This window comes from Liolophura sinensis, chromosome 8 (assembly GCF_032854445.1).
Source record: "Liolophura sinensis isolate JHLJ2023 chromosome 8, CUHK_Ljap_v2, whole genome shotgun sequence".
Lineage (NCBI taxonomy): Eukaryota > Metazoa > Mollusca > Polyplacophora > Chitonida > Chitonidae > Liolophura > Liolophura sinensis.
The window spans coordinates 28,646,080-28,664,453 of record NC_088302.1 but is presented as its reverse complement, the minus strand read 5'-3'; the positions used below and the strand labels follow the sequence as shown (position 1 = coordinate 28,664,453).

Here is an 18,374-nt window from a genome sequence, read left to right as displayed (position 1 = left end):
TAAGTTATTAAGTATAATTACTGGCTGCGATGCCTTGGTTAGTGAGGTTTGTAGTACAGTACAGCACCGTGAAAATGGTACAGGACCGTAAAAACTTCAGGGAATTGTTACATAGGTTATTTCGACTGGTTGCCCTTGTCTGTAACAGGGGAGACCTAATATATTGTACAACAGGATTGAAAAGCAATGTGTAAATAAAACTATTGGTTGTCTGGAGGAAAGCAAGGTTTCATCTAAAGTGGAATAAAGGCAAGTAATTATGTGGATGTCATGATGACCTAAGTTTTGCAGGCAGGGACATTACTGGGTGTCTAAGCCATACAGAACTGTACAGCATATGAAAGATACTGCATATCCTCATGTAAGGCAAAATTACTTTTTACAGCATGATTTGCAGGTTATCGGATAGACTCGTGTTCACATGTCTCTTCTATCATTTTTAATTATATTAACACTCGGAAGCGGGATTTCACGACATGAACTACATCTCAGTGATGTGGAAGTCCAACAAAACCATAACCTGTCTGAAATATTACCAGTGTTGTGTTCAGCAATAATCCTTCAAAGTGGAACGCAGGAAACTTCTGATGATCAAGAAGCAAGTTTGACTCTTTAGGTGAAACTTTGATCACTTCCAAAAAGAATGTCACAGATTAACAGACTTTCAGTAATTCAACTTTTTCTTATGTTTGCTTGGTGTGCATATTCTGAAGGCATTATTCCGTGATGTCTGATAAAATCATACTTTTTGTGAGCCCTGAGATCCAAGCAATGTACTTTTGTTACCAAAATCGAATTAAAAATGTGAGAACGTTGCTCTTTCATGTACGGAAAATTGGAGGAATTGGGGTAAATGATTTACAACTTCACAGAATCGGTCCAGGAGTAACTAGAGGCTAGGCACTGCTTCCAGAAACACCCCTCTGTTAATTGGTGAGTTTAGGTTGATGCAGCTAAATTAGCCCCGAATAACTTAAAGCAAATTGGTGTAGTCAGTATTTTGAGTGAGGACTACTCTGACTTGTGAGTGAGTGAGTGTGTTTTGTGATTTAACTCAACAACCCTACCTGTTACGGTTACAGTAAATTTATACTGTCGCCATCTGAAAGCTTATGTGATCAATTTTAAAGGTAACATTAACTTCTGCATATTCAACATTTCAACCACGTAGGTTCACAGACCAAAGATCACTCATAGTAGCCTGCACGGCATTTGCCAGTAACTTGCCAAATGTTAGTGGTTTTCTCCAAGGCATTTCCCTTTCCCGCAGTAGCTGGCATTGCATAAGAGAAAAATTCTTGAATGTGGTGGTAAACAACAATAAAAGAAAACAAAATTGTCAAAGTAGGGTTTTCTCATTACATATTTACCACTGTATATATGCCCCTTAAAGGTTGGGCACATGCTGCTGACCTTTAGCAGTTTACAGATGAACTTTCCCACATGAAATGTACAAATATACACATGATATAATTGTAGAAATATGAATGGTCTTCAAAGAACACAAGATTGCGCAAATAACCACTCTAACGGCATCGTCCGCTTATTGCCACGAAGGCCCCACAAGCAGTGACAGTTTGAACCTGCACCTTGTGTGTCTGAGCCATTGACATAAAAGTGCCCCAAACCACCAGATAATGGCCCACTCACACCTTACTGAGATGCAGTGCCACATGACCATGCTTTCATCAGCCATTCGACTTCATACATTGTCGCTAGAATTAAGACGTCTTGAAAATATGCCTGTTTTATTTTCTATGTACTTGTTTTTTTTGAAAAAAGAAACTCTTGCTATATATACATGTTATATATTAAATCCTGAACTCTTGTTCTATACATGTAGGTATTGTGAAGATTGGTGTGACAATGTGACAAAGATTGGTGTGACAAACATCTAATAATGAATCTTCCAAATCATTGAAATGATGACCAATACTGTTGCAGTTTATAATTCTGCTGGTACTTCGTTACTTTGATATCAAACACCTTGGGGAGGCCTTTGATCTTCTTGGTGGATTTGTAAAATCAAAAGGGACTGGATGAAGGACTTGTATAATGAAGCTGTGATGACGTACATTCCACTTCTGTGGCCTTGGAGGTTATACAGACTGAGAAGGTGATGAATTTGGTAATTTATGGCCATTAACAAACATGATGGTCATGAGCAATGAAACATCCCTCTGGTGTTACTCTGCTTTGCAAGCATGCAAAACCTGAGCTCAATGCATGCTGTATTTTTATTTATTTACTTATTTATTTGATTGGTGTTTTACGCCGTACTCAAGAATATTCCACTTATACGACGGTGACCAGCATTATTGTGGGTGGAAACCGGGCAGAGCCCAGGTGAAACCCACAATCATCCGCAGGTTGCTGCCAGACCTTCCCACGTACGACTGGAGAGGAAGCCAGCATGAGCTGGACTTGAACTCACAGCAACCACATTGGTGAGAGACTCCTGGGTCATTACGGTGCGCTAGTGCGCAAACCAACTGAACCACGCAGGCCCCCAGTATTTTTATGAGATACCACCCCTAATATTTACCTTAACATTGATTCTATTATGCAAAAGAGACTATTTGTTCTTGGCAGTACATACCTCAACACAAAAGATCGACGAAGCAACATCCCCCAGGTGTTAATGTGTTTTAAATGTATGCAAAACCTCAGCTCAATATATGCAGTACTTTTTAGATACCACCCCTTACATTCACCTTAAAGGAGAAGAAAATTTAAATATTAATCAAATACCATTGAAAAGGGTATGCATTTCCTCGCAGGTGCATGCTATAAAAAAAATTGTAAAATGTATCTCAATTTGATAAATTATAAATAAAGTCAGCGCCAAAATACACAGTGGGCCACTCCATTTCGCCTAAACACTAGTCCTAAAGTCTTTTGTGTTAGGAGGGGAATTGCCGTCGGAAACCACCGAAGTGCAGTTCGTACATTTCCAGTAGAACGCTTCTTCCCAGAAGGTAGCGAACAGTACAGTTCATTTTCTGCTTGACAATCGGGAAACTGGAATGTTGGAAGTAGGTTCCGAGTTTACGCGAACAAGCCGACAGTTTTAAAGACTCTCATTGGCTGAGAGGCAACACACCCCCAGCATAAATTACAGGGTGTTAAAGATGGAGGACGCGATCAACTCAGCGATTTATGCCAGCTTTGCCATTTTAGGCTTTACGTGTATGGCGAGGAAAAATTTCAAAATTATGCAGCAGGCACCACCAGATAGAAAAAAAATGTGCTCTTTTCAGCCTATAGTGTCATGCTTTTAAGTTTTCTTCTCCTTTAACACCAATTCTAATCCACAATGACGTAAGCGGTAAATTTTGTCAGTTGAGGTAATTAATATGCATACAGTTCATCAATGATGGCACATCACCCTCGCGTTATTGTGCTCTACGCGTGTGCAAACTCTGACCTCAATACATACTTTTTAAGATTGCACATTTACCTGAACATTGCTCTGAACGTTATTAGACCCTGATGCTCAGGTACAACATTAGTTATGCTTGTACATTGTACAGGTGAGATATAAAACAAAATGAATAGAAAAAAGCCATCACATGGATGCTTTGCAACCTTTTACTTATACATGTACATGGAGAAAAACAAGACTTTTTGACATGCAACTATGTTACAAGCAAATGCTATCTGAACTCATGTTGAGGAAAGTAATAAAATGCATAAATACGCAGGATAACACTGTAAATCTTTTTCAGAGGAGTTCATACACACATTTATTAAAATGAAGCTAAAATGATTTGTCTGTGTCATTAAAGATGCAAGCTTCATAAAGCTGTGCACATTTTTTCTCTACAACCCACAATTCTCTCAAAACGTTCAAAATATTGGTTGCAGAAGTGATAGAAAAGGTTGAAGAATAGAGGAGTTTGGAGTTCGAACTCTTTTATCGCTGAAGGTAGAAAAAGTCCAACTGTATTGTGCAACCTGTCAAAAATGTTAGCTATTAAAAGATAGTTATTTTTGCTATAACATGGGTGTCTGAAAAAAGTGTCATAAAAAGTAATTTAAAGTGGAGAAATGAAAGAGAAGATTGAGAATCAATGATTGTGAACTTGAGAAGTTCCTAAAGGAGAGAGGCGTCATTTGTGCCTCTGGGAAAGGGTGAGACAGGTGATTAGTAAATTAATGTCAGCAAAGGTTGCCTAACATTTTCACAATTAACATGACACAGTAGGACTGATTTCACTATTGATGACAAAAGAGTTCGAACTCAAAACTCCTCTATTAAGGTACATACATGTACAAGTAAAAATCTGCCCAAAACTAAAAATCAGACGGAGCCTCTGTGGTTAATGCGCCGGCCCGGCACAAAGACTGAAGAGCCTCTCACCAATGTGGTCGCTGTGAGTTCAAGGGCATCATCTTTGGCCTCTCTGTCAGCGACCTGTGGATGGTTGTAGGTTTCCCCCGACTCTGCCCGGTTTCCTTCCACCATAATGCTGGTCGCCATCGTACATGTATAAGTGAAATATTCTTGAATGTAGTTAAGTAGGCTTATTCTCACAATGTGGTAAGAATGCATCAATGAAAACATTACATATTTTTAAAAAAAAATTTTTTTAAAGAGCTTTATGAGGTTTAAAAACCGCTTTAACATTAATACCAAGCAGTTTGTAGGCATGTATATGTATAATCAAGGTCTCTCATCATGAAAATGCATTTCAGAAACAATCAGCAATTTTTCTTACATCTTTTTAGCTTGCTTTCCTTTTCTGTAGCTAATTGGCAGTTGTAATGATGAAAGTGTCAAATGAGTGATAAAATGGAAGTGCTAAAAACTGGATAAATTAAGATTATCAGGGATTACCAGTAAGAGATTGGTAGGATGCTATCACACTCTCTTCACTGGTCTGTGTAGACACTTGTTCATCAGGGCCCACAAGGTGCTGTCAGGGCTCCCTGCTGTATCTGACAGAGGTCATGGTGATCCACACATCATAGAATAGCCGGATTGCCATACCTCAATGGTAACAAGTCACTACCTGACCTCCAGGGTAACTATGTCTCTTTGTTAGGCTGTCCATACAAGCTGACAAGTTCCTTGGCAAATCTGAACACTGGAAATCCCATCACATTGAAATAATCTCCCTTAATTCCTTCCACCAAGGTAGACCCTAAAGCCTGTATCCCGTACCCACCGGCCTTGTCCCTGTGAAGAGAAAAGAACAACACTATACATTTATTGTTTGACTGACGCTTGAGATAAATATCATGAGGAAGCTGATGTTGGAACCTGGGGGAAACCAAACTACTTGATTCATGTGGTTCATGATCATATCGTGATGAAACCAGGAGAAACCGAACCGCATCTTGCTTTTTTGATTAGTTCATGATCATATTATGAGGAAACCTAGTGTTAACTGCATCACACTCTGGTTGTTGGTGTACTTAGCTTGTGATAATTTAATGAGGAGACAAGTGTAGGAACCTTGGAGAAACCAAACTAAGCCTTTCTCAGGTACTTGATACATTTAGCTCAAAATCATATCATAAGGATACCTTTGTGGAAATCTCGGAGAAACCAAACTACATCTCACTCTGGTACTTGACACTTGACCAGAGATCACAACACGAGGAAATCAATGTAGGAACCCAGAGGAAACCAATGTAGGAACTCAGAAGAAACCAAACTGCACCACACTCGTTTACTGGACACACTCCGCTTGAGATCACATCATAAGGAAAGCAGTGGGAAACAAAGGGAATAAGGGAAACAAAACTGCACCTTGGTCAATACAGTTAGCTCGAGATCATATCATGTGGGAATCACTGATGGAATCCAGGGGAAATCAAACTGTATTGGCAGTGTTCGACATGTGTACAGTACATTAACAGTACATTACATTTTTGTAATTAAAATTTATATTTACCTTTTATTTATAATTTCTGAGAACAAATTAAGTAACATTACAGCAATCTTTCAGTCACTATTTATTAATAGATTTGGCGCATTCACAAAGAAATTCATGTCACCCTGATTCGGTGAAAGGAACATGCATCCCATGCAGTGAAATGAACGTGGCCTGAATGAGTTGAAGAAAATCTGTTAAAACTGGGCGGGTTTATTGGGTTATCTGTTGAGGTAGTTTTTGTAAGGGTAGTCTTGATGCTAATGCTACAGCCTGAAGGCCGCCTTCACCTCAGCAGGTTACGTTGACCTTAACTGTTCCCTGATCTGACAACATGCGATGATCAGCGCCCAGGGCTGAATCACCAGCTGACAGCTTCCAGTTTGACTCAGTCAGCTAGAGAAACCTGCTGGAACAAGAGAAAACTCCAGTGCAGGATCACATGATTCCAATCCCAGTTGTACATCCATGGCATCGTTTGAGTCATACAGAAATTTTGTGTTTGATGGCAGATTACCAGGCTGAGTCAGAATTGATGAAGAGTAACTTCTGTGACACATACCATTCATCGATAAACTAAGTCCACCACTAAAGCACAAGGTGGTCACCCCATCTTTCACATTAGTGACAGAGGTCGTAGAGTAAAAATGAGGTCACACCATTACCAGTGACTAAACCATTAGCAACAGCGTAATGCAGTATGACAGAGGCAAGAAAAAACATAGCTAGAGCAAAAAAAAAACAAAAACAAAAAAACAAACAAAAAAAGTTTGACCCAATGAATTTTTGCAATCTTCTATGTTCAAACCATTACGCAAGATAATTATCAGAGAGAAAAATGAAATGCAGTTTGCAGTGTGCATCAAGTGCAACTGCCTGCAAGAGTGGATGGACAGGCCATTATTCAATACATCCACTTAAGAGCTCTATTTTCTAAAAGCAAAGAGTAAAATGGTTCTGGAATAACACACTGATGGTGTTTAAAATTAACTGAGGTGAATTTGTATTATGTTCCACTCAGTCGAAACGTAGCCCTAACCAAAGGATATATGTAACTAGAGTGTGAGATGGTACACTGAGTGTGAATTAATTTCCATCACTTCTTTAATAACATTGGTTCAGAAAAACACTGTGAAGAACACATGCCAAAGAACCTCTCTGTATATTTCATATTGTTAGAAGAAGTGTAGTCGTGGGTAAAAGATAAACAGCACCTCAGACTATACAGGGGAAAATTTATTTATTTATTTGATTGGCGTTTTACACCGTACTCAAGAATATTTTACTTATACAACGGCGGCCAGCCCTTCCCACAGGCTGCTGACAGACCTTCCCACAAACAGAGAGGAAGCCAGCATAAGCTGGACTTGAACTCACATTGACCACACTGGTGAGAGGCTCCAGGGTCATTATGCTGCACTAGCGCACTAACAAACTGAGCCATGGAGGCCCCTACAGGGGAAAACATGAGATGTCTACGATAATGAAGTTCTACCATGATGAAAACATTCACCATACTACACTGAGGTAATGTGTCCTGAAAGAATAATAAAGTTACAATGATTAAACATGTTCCATATCAATCTAGAATACTGCTGGTTTACCAGGCGAATGCTGCAGTGACCATAACGTCAATCATGGTGGTTTACCATGGGCACTTCTGTTTGCTCCATTCATGAAACGGAATGAAAACTTCTCCAGTAAAATGTTAAATAACAGTCAAATAAATAAATAAATAAAATAATGATGAAATCATGCCATACTGATATGTAATTTAGAGTGGTGTGTTCCAGCACAATAATGAAACAAACATCATACAAATTTAGAAAAAGTGTACCAAAAAACTGCAATAACCATGACGAATCAAAGTGGGGGAAAATCCACGACCATCGGTAGGTTGCTGCAGTCCTTCCCATGTATGGCCAAAGAGGAAGACAGCATGAGCTGGACATGAACTCACAGTCACTGCATTGGTGAGAGGCTCCTGGGTCATTACCCTGCGCTAGCGAGCTAACCAACTGAGCCACGTACACATGAGGCCTTATGTCATACTTTTAATAACAATTTGTCATATGACGAAGCAGAGTCATTAGATGTGTGTGTATATACACCATGTTTCCTTGCGACAGGGTTGAGTCCTTGCTGCCAAAATGTTGCCCCCACTGAAGTATCATGCCAAAGACACTAGACATGACACCTCACCCAGTCACATTATACTTATACCAGGCCAGCCAGTCCTGTTTCCTTGCTCTAGCCTCTCACTGCTGAGTGTAAAGCAAGACAGCATTAAGGACCATTTTTAATTTTCCCTTAGGCCTTTGGTATGACCCAACCAAGGTTGGATCCAAGGTCTCCCGACTTTGAGGTAAGTAACCATGATGAAACATCAGCCTTAAAATGTAAGAACTGTGTGCACAAGTAGAGAAAGCTATCCTTAAACCATCCTAATCCCTTCACCAGTTGTTTGTCACAAAAAAATTATGGTGCATGACTGTCAGGTTACATTTTATATCATAACAGATTAAAAAATCTGGGGGACGTGATTTTGCCCTGTTAAACAAAGCACTCTGGAAAGTCTTACTCTCGCAATCAAAGTCGCCCACTGGTTTGTGCTGTCATAATGTGCTGTACCACTAAAACAATCCAGTCACATTTTAAAGTTCACAAAAGAAAACAAAAATGGCCATTATTTTGTTGAAAATGAATAAAATGGCTCAAAATACAGTCTGTAACTTTGATACTTGTAAATATTGACATACAGAGCTGAGAAATGACGAGTGTGAACACAGTTTTGGAAGCTGTTTACATACATGGGTTCTCCAGTGTCAATGTACGCCTGGATCACTTCTGGTGTCATGTCTGTCATCAAAACCTCTGTGGTTTCATGGAATTGTGACATATGATAGCCTTCCTCTGAGGTTAAACAGCCATCTGAAATTCCCAACATCATGCCAATAATTAGTATTTCCACTCTCCAGAAAAATGCAAGATATTTGGCAAATTTCCTCTTTTTCTGTTATTATGAAGTGATAGTCTCTAGTCTTATGAGAGGAGTCTTACTGCTTAGTCATTTTGACATGTGTGGCAATTTACACTGATTCCAGTCGCAATACACACAGACCAGGCATGACATTGCATCCAGTCACAGTACACACAAACCAGGCATGACACTGCATCCAGTCACAGTACATACAAACCAGACATGGCACTGCATCCACCACAGTATACACAAACCCCTGGCATGACACTGCTTCCAGTCAAAGTACACACAAACCAGACATGACACTGCATCCACTCACATTACACACAAACCTGGCATGACACTGCTTCCAGTCAAAGTACACCCAAACCAGATATGGCACTGCATCCACCACAGTACAATGCAAACCAGGCATGACACTTCATCCAGTCACAGTACACACAAACATGGCATGACACTGCTTCCAGTCAAAGTACACCCAAACCAGACATGACACTGCATCCTTTCAATGTACACAAAAACCTGGCATGACACTGCATCCATTTAAGGTACACACAAACCAGGCATGACACTGCATTCATTTAAGGTACCCACAAACCAGGCATGACACTTCATCCAGTCACAGTACACACAAACCAGGCATGACACTGCATCCATTTAAGGTACCCACAAACCCGGCATGACACTGCATCTATTTAAGGTACACACAAACCAAGCATGACACTACATCCAGTCAAAGTACACACGAGCCAGACATGACACTGTTTTCAGTTAAGCTACACACAAACCAGTCATGACACTGCATCTAGTCACAGCACATGCAAGAACTCTTTCAAACAATCATTTAAGGTACTTTGCATTGATTTGGAAAACCTATCAGAAATGGATACCAGTACATGTGAACAGCCATGAGCAATCATACTATATGTATCTACTGAAGCCTACAAAAAAATGAAAAAAACTTCAGTAAAAAAACTATTAAAACTGCTGCTGTACTGCAAATAGTTTTTGGATACTTAACGTAAGGAAATGTACACTGAGTATCTACAAAAGTTTTCTTTGACTTATTCTGTTGTGTTTCCCTCCACTATTAAATTAATCCTTTGGATGGTAAGGTGAGCTTTATGGACCATATTGATAATGTCACTGATGATGTATGGGAATACTGGTTGTCAAGTGTTGGAATAAGAGGTGTCCAGATAGTTTGTCACCTGAAGCTAATGAACTGCTTAAGAGCTATAAGACACTTCCAGACAGGCATACATGTACATGTAGGAGACTGAAGCGAGGAAGGCCACACCCAAACAGCAGCCATCAAGTATGGCAGCCATCGGCTAGAATACATACAGCGATAAACACGTGTTGACCAAATTTCAGATTCCCATGGTTTCCATGCGTGTACCATTTGTCCCATTGTAAGTGTTAATTGTATCATTGTTTGTGAGCACTGCTCCTAACAAACCCATGATGCTAACATGAAGTGAGCGTGACACATTAATTCCACCAAGCACAACAGCCTTGCTTTGTGCAAAGCTCAGGAAATGCTGTTTCCGTTTGTTGCTTTAGAAACCAGAAATTTTATTGAAACAGTCCCTGTTTACGTGAGAGCCCAGTTAATCACAATATGAGCCTGTATACCAAACATGAAATCTTTATTTGAAGCAGTTAGGCTTACACTGCAAGCAGGTTGTGAATAAAGAGAGACCCATGGACAGGCAGAATGACAGATGGACAGACATTGTTATAACCTAATCCCTCCAGTACCATATGCTGACGGGATAAACAATTAAAGCATTCAGAGAACACCAGTAGCTCGCCTGAATGAGTAGTTTGTAAAACTGCACAACGCTGAAGTCGGGTGATACTTTCAAATACTGACCTCTAAACTAAGACATTTTGTCAGATATTATATACACATATCATCCGTGTGATATATAGAGCTTTGAGTACCACCTCACAATAACTAAACGTGTCTTCAGCTTGCCTATTTGGCTGTATGCATGGAAAGCTTTATTACGCTGTGCACCTGAAATGGGGTAAAATGAAAATAATAATAATAATCTGATCAGACTGTCGCTAAAAGCTGAGCATAAACCGGGGGAAACCCCAACCATCCGCACGTTGTTGTCACAATATTCAGTTTGTACAACAAGCAAGGAGGCCTGCACGAGATGGCAATGACCTGGTAGCCATTGCATTGGTGAGAGGCTCCTTGTCATTATTCTGCGCTAACACCCTAATCACTAGGCCACGGAGGCCCTGCCTTTGTTTATCCCTGACTAGTTCTAGTATGACTAGCTCTCCACATGCATCACTCCAGACAATTATTTGACTTATGGCTTCAGAGTCCTATAGTACAGGGGAGGTAACTCAGGAAAAGCAATTCTTGCACAGGGATGGATGCATATCTGTCAGCTGTCTTGTGGAGAAATGTGGTACAGTGCTACAGAGTTAACCTAGTCATGAAAAACCACTGCTGATGTAATGTTTCGGTCTGATGTTTTCAGATGTCATTTTGAAAAATTTATACATGTAGGCCTACAACGATGGAATACTCGAGGACGAGCTACACAGAACGTCCAAATGACAGTAGAACTCATTGTTTTCTTCTGTGACAAATGGCACTGAATATTTTACATGACACCACAAATGCTTCTTACCTGCTTTAGGCCTCAGCAGAACAACACCTGTGTATACTGTGTGATATCGTCCACTAAATCTGGAGATACAGAATAAACACAGCAGAAGATCAACTACACAATATTTCCTGCATTAATACCATTATTAATTATGCTACAATAAGACACAAGAAGTATTTTTGTTGGTACTGGTATATATTTAAATATACCCCCTGTGGCACATATTCCCTCTCAGTCTGCTACATGTATATATATTTTCCATATTCACAAAGATTAAAACGATAATGTGCGAAATTAAATGCAATGAGACAGGATACCGGGATTTGTTAGCTAAAGGCAATGACATTCCATGAGTGGGAAGCCTTGAGTTAAATGGAGAGCAGACATTTAATTCACGCTATTCCATCCAATGACACGGTGTGTTACATTATATTATTAGGAAAATAGGGAAAAAAATGAAGAATCAGGATGTCCGAAATACCACCCTTCCATCCCCCCAACATTTCCAAAATAAAAGAAAGAAAACTACGAAAACCTTACAAGAAATGACAGGAAGTCGTGTTGCTTAATTTAGCTTTATATAGATTGTTTCACGAATCATTCTTGATGTTCATTGATTGCACTACTGGTAAAACCAGTTTGGAAGTAATGTACAAAATATGAACGCATGGAAAGCGCTGTAAGGCAAAGTCCTAAATGGGCGTAGTTATGAAAATAATTAACTGATTACCACTAAACTTAAGCATGCACAAGTTTCAATATTAGGCAAGAAGTATGGTAAGTTTCAGTGAAATCGTCACAGTAGTTTTGGATGAGGTGCATGGACAAAAAAAAGAAAATTTCATGTCTTACTGATAGTTGATATGTTAAATAGCTGAGCTTTCAATTGCCAAATTATTATCAAACTTTACTTTTAGACAACCAGATGCCAGAGAGCAGACAAGGGGAGATAACTCTTGTAAATAAAAAACCACGAACTTGTTGATATTAGATTTGTTTGAGCCTTTTATCACTGAACATTACATTTAACAGAATAAGGCATAATAATGTAGATTATTGACTTTATAAAACAATTTTTGTTTTCAAACCCACTCACTTAGATAAAGTTTCAAACGCATTTTCCACACTTGTAGGTTTTTCATAAATCTGGTTGTCCATGGTAACAACAGTGTCTGCTCCAATGTACAGGTCAGAGCATGTCTGAAACATGATAAATCTATATTTGATTAATATATTCTGCATATACTCCTAAACAATATGACTCTGTAATTTGTTGTTGTGACTTGACAAATAAGAACTCATACTGCTTACAGGGCATGCGTTGCTCTCTACCTTTCGCTTTACATCACTGCCACCAACAGAAAATTTTGTACAGAAATCTTGAACAACACCGAGGTCACGGTGATGAGGCAGGAAGTGATGTCAAAAAAACACAAATGATTTGTCTGAACCCTGGCCTCTAGTAATACTTTAGACACATGCTTTCTCTTTATCTAGAGAACGTGCAACATGATTCTAACCAACACCTAAAATAATTTTATTGATGAATGCTGATTAAATAGTTCTGCGGCAGGACACAGGTGATGAGGCTAATCCTAAACAAGCCTACTTGCATCTCACATGTTCCAGAGGCCAAGTTTGTCTATTGGTGGCAGTGATGTAAAGTGAAAGGTAGAAAGGGATGCATGCACTGTAGGGAGTAAGATAAGAACTACTAAACACAGTCATCCTGTAGAACACTATCCAAGCACATGTATTTAGTTACCAGAACAATACAATAAGTTTTAAAAAAAGTATATGCATGTGTAGTTATCATAAATTTACAGATGTTATTTACATTAAAAAACAAACGCAAATATCTCTTCAATGAGTATCCTCTTAGTCAGAATCATACAAATTTATTATCATAATATTGTCAAAATATTTTGATATTTTAAATTTATCGTTTGATGTGTACATTGTAGCACACACACACAGAGTATACTTCCTCAATTCAAGTTTCTAGACACTAAATAAAATGCTGCTTGTTCAGGCTTATGGACTGCATCACAAATGAGGTTGCGTGTTTAAATTTGGCTTTTGCTGCTTCGGCCTTGTCTTTAAGATAGTTACCTTAGTGTACATATACCTAACGAAGCTCTGTGCACGTTCATATCCTCTAAACTCCCGTAAATCTGACCACTGTCACACTATATAAGTATGGATGTATGTATGCTTTGGGTTTCACATGGTACTTAGCAATTTTTCAGTGACATGATGACAAGGAGATATGTTGTTATTGATAAATGCTGTATCGTCCAGTAGTATGTCGAGCCCATGCCACCGAAATGCTGCTGCCTCAGAAGTATCATGCTGAAGACACCAGATATGATACCCCACACGGTCAGATTAAAATGACACCGGGCCAACCTGTTTCCTGTTTCCTAGTTTTTTGGTTTGACTCAACCTATGTTTGACCCCAGGCCCCTGGATCACAAAGCGATCTTAGATCGTTGTTATTTCTTATGTAAGTTGTTATTTCTTACGTAACAAGGTCAAAATATTGCTTGACAACGTAAATCCTGGGTACATGGAAGTTCTTGTATAACAAATTTCAGCTAAAATAATGGAAAGGAACTTACCAAGTTTAATGACTGGAATTTGGATTTGAGTCTAAGATCGTTTTGAGACCCCGAGGCCAGGTTTCTGTGCTCCGGACATTCTAACTATTTCTAATAATCGAAGCAGTTCTGTCACACCTATAACATACCGGTTATGAAAAATTCTCAAGTACTCAGTAAAACACACATAAAATCAAATGAATGTTCATAAAAATACAATACTACTAAAGAGTACTAAAAGCAATTACCTTTTGTTTTCCCATTCTCATGGCAACGTCTAACACTTTTTTCCTTGCTGTTTCTTTCACAAAATCGTAAACATGTTCAAATTTGGTTTTGTCCAGATTTTCTTCGAATAATGAGGGAATCACTTCGAATTTCAAACCCTGCAAAATCAGAAAAAAAAGTCAAAGACAGGTAATTACATGTATGTATCTGTAATATTGCTATCATAGTGCACAAGAAGTAATGTCATTTTAAAAATGTATGATGGTGGAACTGCACATGATTATTACAAATCCTTTGAGGACTGCCCTCTAGCCAGAACTCCCAGTACCAAAATGCCCACTTGCCAGAACTCCAGGTACCAAAATGTCCATTTGCCAGAACTCTGCTACCAACATGCCCCCTTGCCAGAACTCCCGCTACCAAAATGCCTACTTGCCTGAACTCCCAGTACCAAAATGCCCACGAGCCAGAACCCTAGTACCAAAATGCCCACTAGCCAGAACTCCCGCTACCAAAATGCCCACTAGCTAGAACTCCCAATACCAAAATGCCCACTATCCAGAACACCTGGTACCAAAATGCCCACTAGCTAGAACTCCCGATAACAAAATGCCCACTAGCCAGAACTCCCGCTACCAAAATGCCCACTAGCTAGAACTCCCGATACCAAAATGCCCACTATCCAGAACTCCTGGTACCAAACTGCCCACTAGCCAGAGCTCCCGCTACCAAATTACCAACTGAATGTATAGTGTATGTGCAAGTTAGTGGCACAGGGATAAATGTGTGTCTGTAATCACAACAATAAACCTTAAAGTATAAATGTTGTATGTATGTATAATTTAACTATTTTAATATTTTCAAAACATTAATTTAGCTCAGTATCATAAACTCAGCAGTCATATTTCTTTCAACCTATATCCAATACCATGTCACACAAAAACGCTCCCAAAAATGCATAGTTTATCTCGTTAAATATACTCTGTGACTGTAAATATACTCTGTGATAAAATGTTTCAAGAATACTAAATATATAGGCAAACGTTAATTTGATTTAGCACAGTACCAATCATATGGTCAGTCATACAGACCTGATCCCAGTTTTGAGTTACAATTAATATGACACAACTGAAACAAAACTCGATATTCCGTTCCAAAAGAGTAAAAGTAGATGCACAAAGTGAAAGCATCGAGTCTTGATGTGCTTTTACCATCCTTAACTTGATATTAAGTTTCAGCAGATGACATCAAGTTTCCACATCAAGTTGCACGTTACTGGCCAATTTAAATTCGAAGATGCGTTTCAAACCGAATATGAAGTTTTAAATGGACATTTAAGATACAAAAAAGCTGACAAATGCTCAACATCATGACACATGTTTTTTAAGATGTAGTATTTTCTCCAAAACTTGAAAAAAATCAAAACTTGACATCTTGTTTTAAAAGTTGACATCAACTGTGCATCAAAGTTTTGCAGGCTATTAGCCCATTTAAAACATGACATCGTGTTTTGAAATGCGACGTCCAATTTTATTTGGGCTTTTAACATGTAAAAACTTGACACATAAAGTCGATATCAATTTTGGGGGGTTGTTACAAGTGCCTTCTAATGACACAAATGGAACAGCATAGATTGATATCACTGCTCAGCTGCAATGGCATAAATTTGTAATTCATGCTAGGATACCTAGCTCATATGACAGCTGCCTCGCCCTGCCCTTCACTGAAAATGTAGGTCAAAATTTAACTGTTGTCATAGAAAAAACTGATCAATGCAGTGGAATTATGCAGTAAGACTGGCCGAAGACATCACCAGGGCAAACATGATATAACCATTTACATATCAGTAGACCTATAAATATGGTATAATATGGGGTTGTCAGCTTTTCAAGTACATGGAAATGTGTAAAGTTAACAAAATTACAAGGAATGATTTAGTTGTTTAATTTCAGTCTTCAAACAAATATTACCTGGGATTATTAAAGATAGATAGATCATCCATCTTACTCCCAGATAGTACTTTGGTATGTATTGAAAAGATTTGTTCACTCACATGTGTCATATGTGGATAAAAAGAAAATTATTATCATGGTCTCATGATGCCTACAATTTATGCCTACATGTATGCTACAGGCTATAATAGTAAGCCTACCACTAGTACTCCTACATGTAGGTTTAGTATTGCAGTTTAATGCATTCATCGGGGCCTCCGTGGCCGAGGGGGTCATGACCCAGGAACCTCCCTAGTTCACACAATCAAACGATCCACTGCTAGCTATTTGTCAGCTATGGGCCTCCCACATGCAGACACTGTGAGTTCGAGTGCAGTCACTGTGAGTTCGAGTCCAGCTCCCCGTACGTGGGAAGGTCTGCCAGCAACGTGTAAATGGTCATAGGTTTCCCCAGGGCACTGCCCAGTTTTCTCCCACCATAATGCTGGCCGCCTTTGTATAAGTGAATTATTCTTGAGTAGCCTACGGCGTAAAAGAACAATCAAATAAATAAATAAATATGGCTTTCACCTAACGCACATTCTGGGAAGACCATCCAGCTATCTTCGCTGCCCAGGCATGCCAGATACAACGTTTGAAATAATTTCATTTCACTCACAATATTTTCAAGGATTTGTTTTCGTCTAGGTGAACCGCTGGCTAACACGATTTTTTTCGCATTCAACACGTGCATTATTGGCTGTAGCATCTTGTTGATATATATTATTTGTTTACCGCGGCGCTTTTTGTTGGACACGCGTACATTTATTGGTAGCCTAACAGTACTGATGGTTGCAACAGTTTTCGTCAGCCTACATCCACGAGGGGACCGGAAGTACATCCACCAGCACAACGGACATCCATGAGAAGGACGGTGTAGAGATGTCCGTTCTCCTCGTGGACGTGCTGCACATGGATGTAGGCTGCCCAGTACTAATCGTGGAACGGTTGGTACAGTACTCTTCATTCTCTTCATTCTGTTACTGGGACCCGCATGAGGGCACTGCTGCTCCACGCAGAGACCGCGTGCCTCTTACATTAATCAAAATATCTTAAAACCGACGTTTTAAGCTCCAGCGTTTTTCTGCACACATGAAAAGCATCTGTTACATGTTTTCATGTATACATACATGTGTAAATCGAGCGTAGAGAGTATGGAGTAATGTAGGTTTACACTGTCAGAATTTCACGTTTGCGTGGAAAAATACACTGAGCTGAATGAAAAATAGTTGATCCCATTCCATATTTTCACCTGTTTATAACAATAGAGTGGGCTTCCGTGGCCGAGGAGGTTAGCGTGCCAGTACGCCAAATGACCCAGAGCCTCTCCCCATGCAATGTGGTCGCTAGCTGCGAGTTCAGGTCCACCTCATGCTGGCTTTTTTTCCGGCCGTACGTGGAAAGGTCTTTCAGCAACATACGGATGGTCGTAGGTTTCCTTCAAGCTCTGTCTGTTTTTTTTTTTGCCCACCACAATGCTGTCTGCCGTCGTATAAGTGAAATTTCCTTCAGTGCCGGTACGGAAACCCCAATAAACCCAAAATTCAGGCCCTTACGCCAACATTTTTTCAGAACTATTCTATAATCAATTATCGGTGCTAATGATGATGATGATAGACAATCATTCACGGGAATATAAATGATGGGAATAAAAATACTTCAAATTTATTCATAAACACCAAGCATATATATATATATATATATATATATTTCTCCAAAATCACTTGCAAGAGGAGATTGGATTTTATTAAAATTCTTTACAGATTCTGCACAAACCATTTTCCAAAACAACATAATACACCGATCCTCTAAGAACAATGTAAGAAATAATACACAGGCCTAGGTAGTGAATAAGGATGGTATAGCATGAGAGAGAAGCAGTTATCAGTTTTCAATGATGCCGCTGCAGGGAAGCTACAGATAGAATCTCCTCCAAGAGAGGACTGGACATTCGTATTACACTTACATTAGTGTATATATGTCTTTTTTGGGGTCAAATGTGAGATATATAATTACCTGCTGGTACCGACAGAAAAGCTCGCACTGAAGGCTTA

The 18,374-nt window shown here is 39.2% G+C and overlaps 1 protein-coding gene across 1 annotated transcript; it reads right to left on the bottom strand.

Annotated features, from left to right (window-relative positions):
- Nucleotides 1-3,020: 3,020 nt before the first annotated feature.
- LOC135473776 (probable bifunctional dTTP/UTP pyrophosphatase/methyltransferase protein) lies at nt 3,021-17,084 on the bottom strand. The gene is made up of 6 exons (XM_064753669.1): nt 16,940-17,084; nt 14,350-14,487; nt 12,598-12,701; nt 11,523-11,581; nt 8,693-8,813; nt 3,021-5,182 (listed from the first exon to the last, which is right to left on the bottom strand). Exons 1-6 carry the CDS (start codon nt 17,027-17,029, stop codon nt 5,032-5,034), a joined length of 663 nt encoding a protein of 220 aa, XP_064609739.1. The 5' UTR covers nt 17,030-17,084; the 3' UTR covers nt 3,021-5,031.
- Between the last annotated feature and the right edge of the window lie 1,290 nt (nt 17,085-18,374).

Excerpts from the sequence above, each read along its gene's own strand:
- LOC135473776 (XM_064753669.1), bottom strand. The coding sequence starts at position 17,029 with ATGCTACAGCCAATAATGCACGTGTTGAATGCGAAAAAAATCGTGTTA. Across the intron at positions 14,488-16,939 it reads AACAAATCCTTGAAAATATT|GGTTTGAAATTCGAAGTGAT; the intron begins GTGAGTGAAATG and ends CTGATTTTGCAG. Across the intron at positions 5,183-8,692 it reads ATTGACACTGGAGAACCCAT|GGACAAGGCCGGTGGGTACG; the intron begins GTATGTAAACAG and ends TTCTCTTCACAG.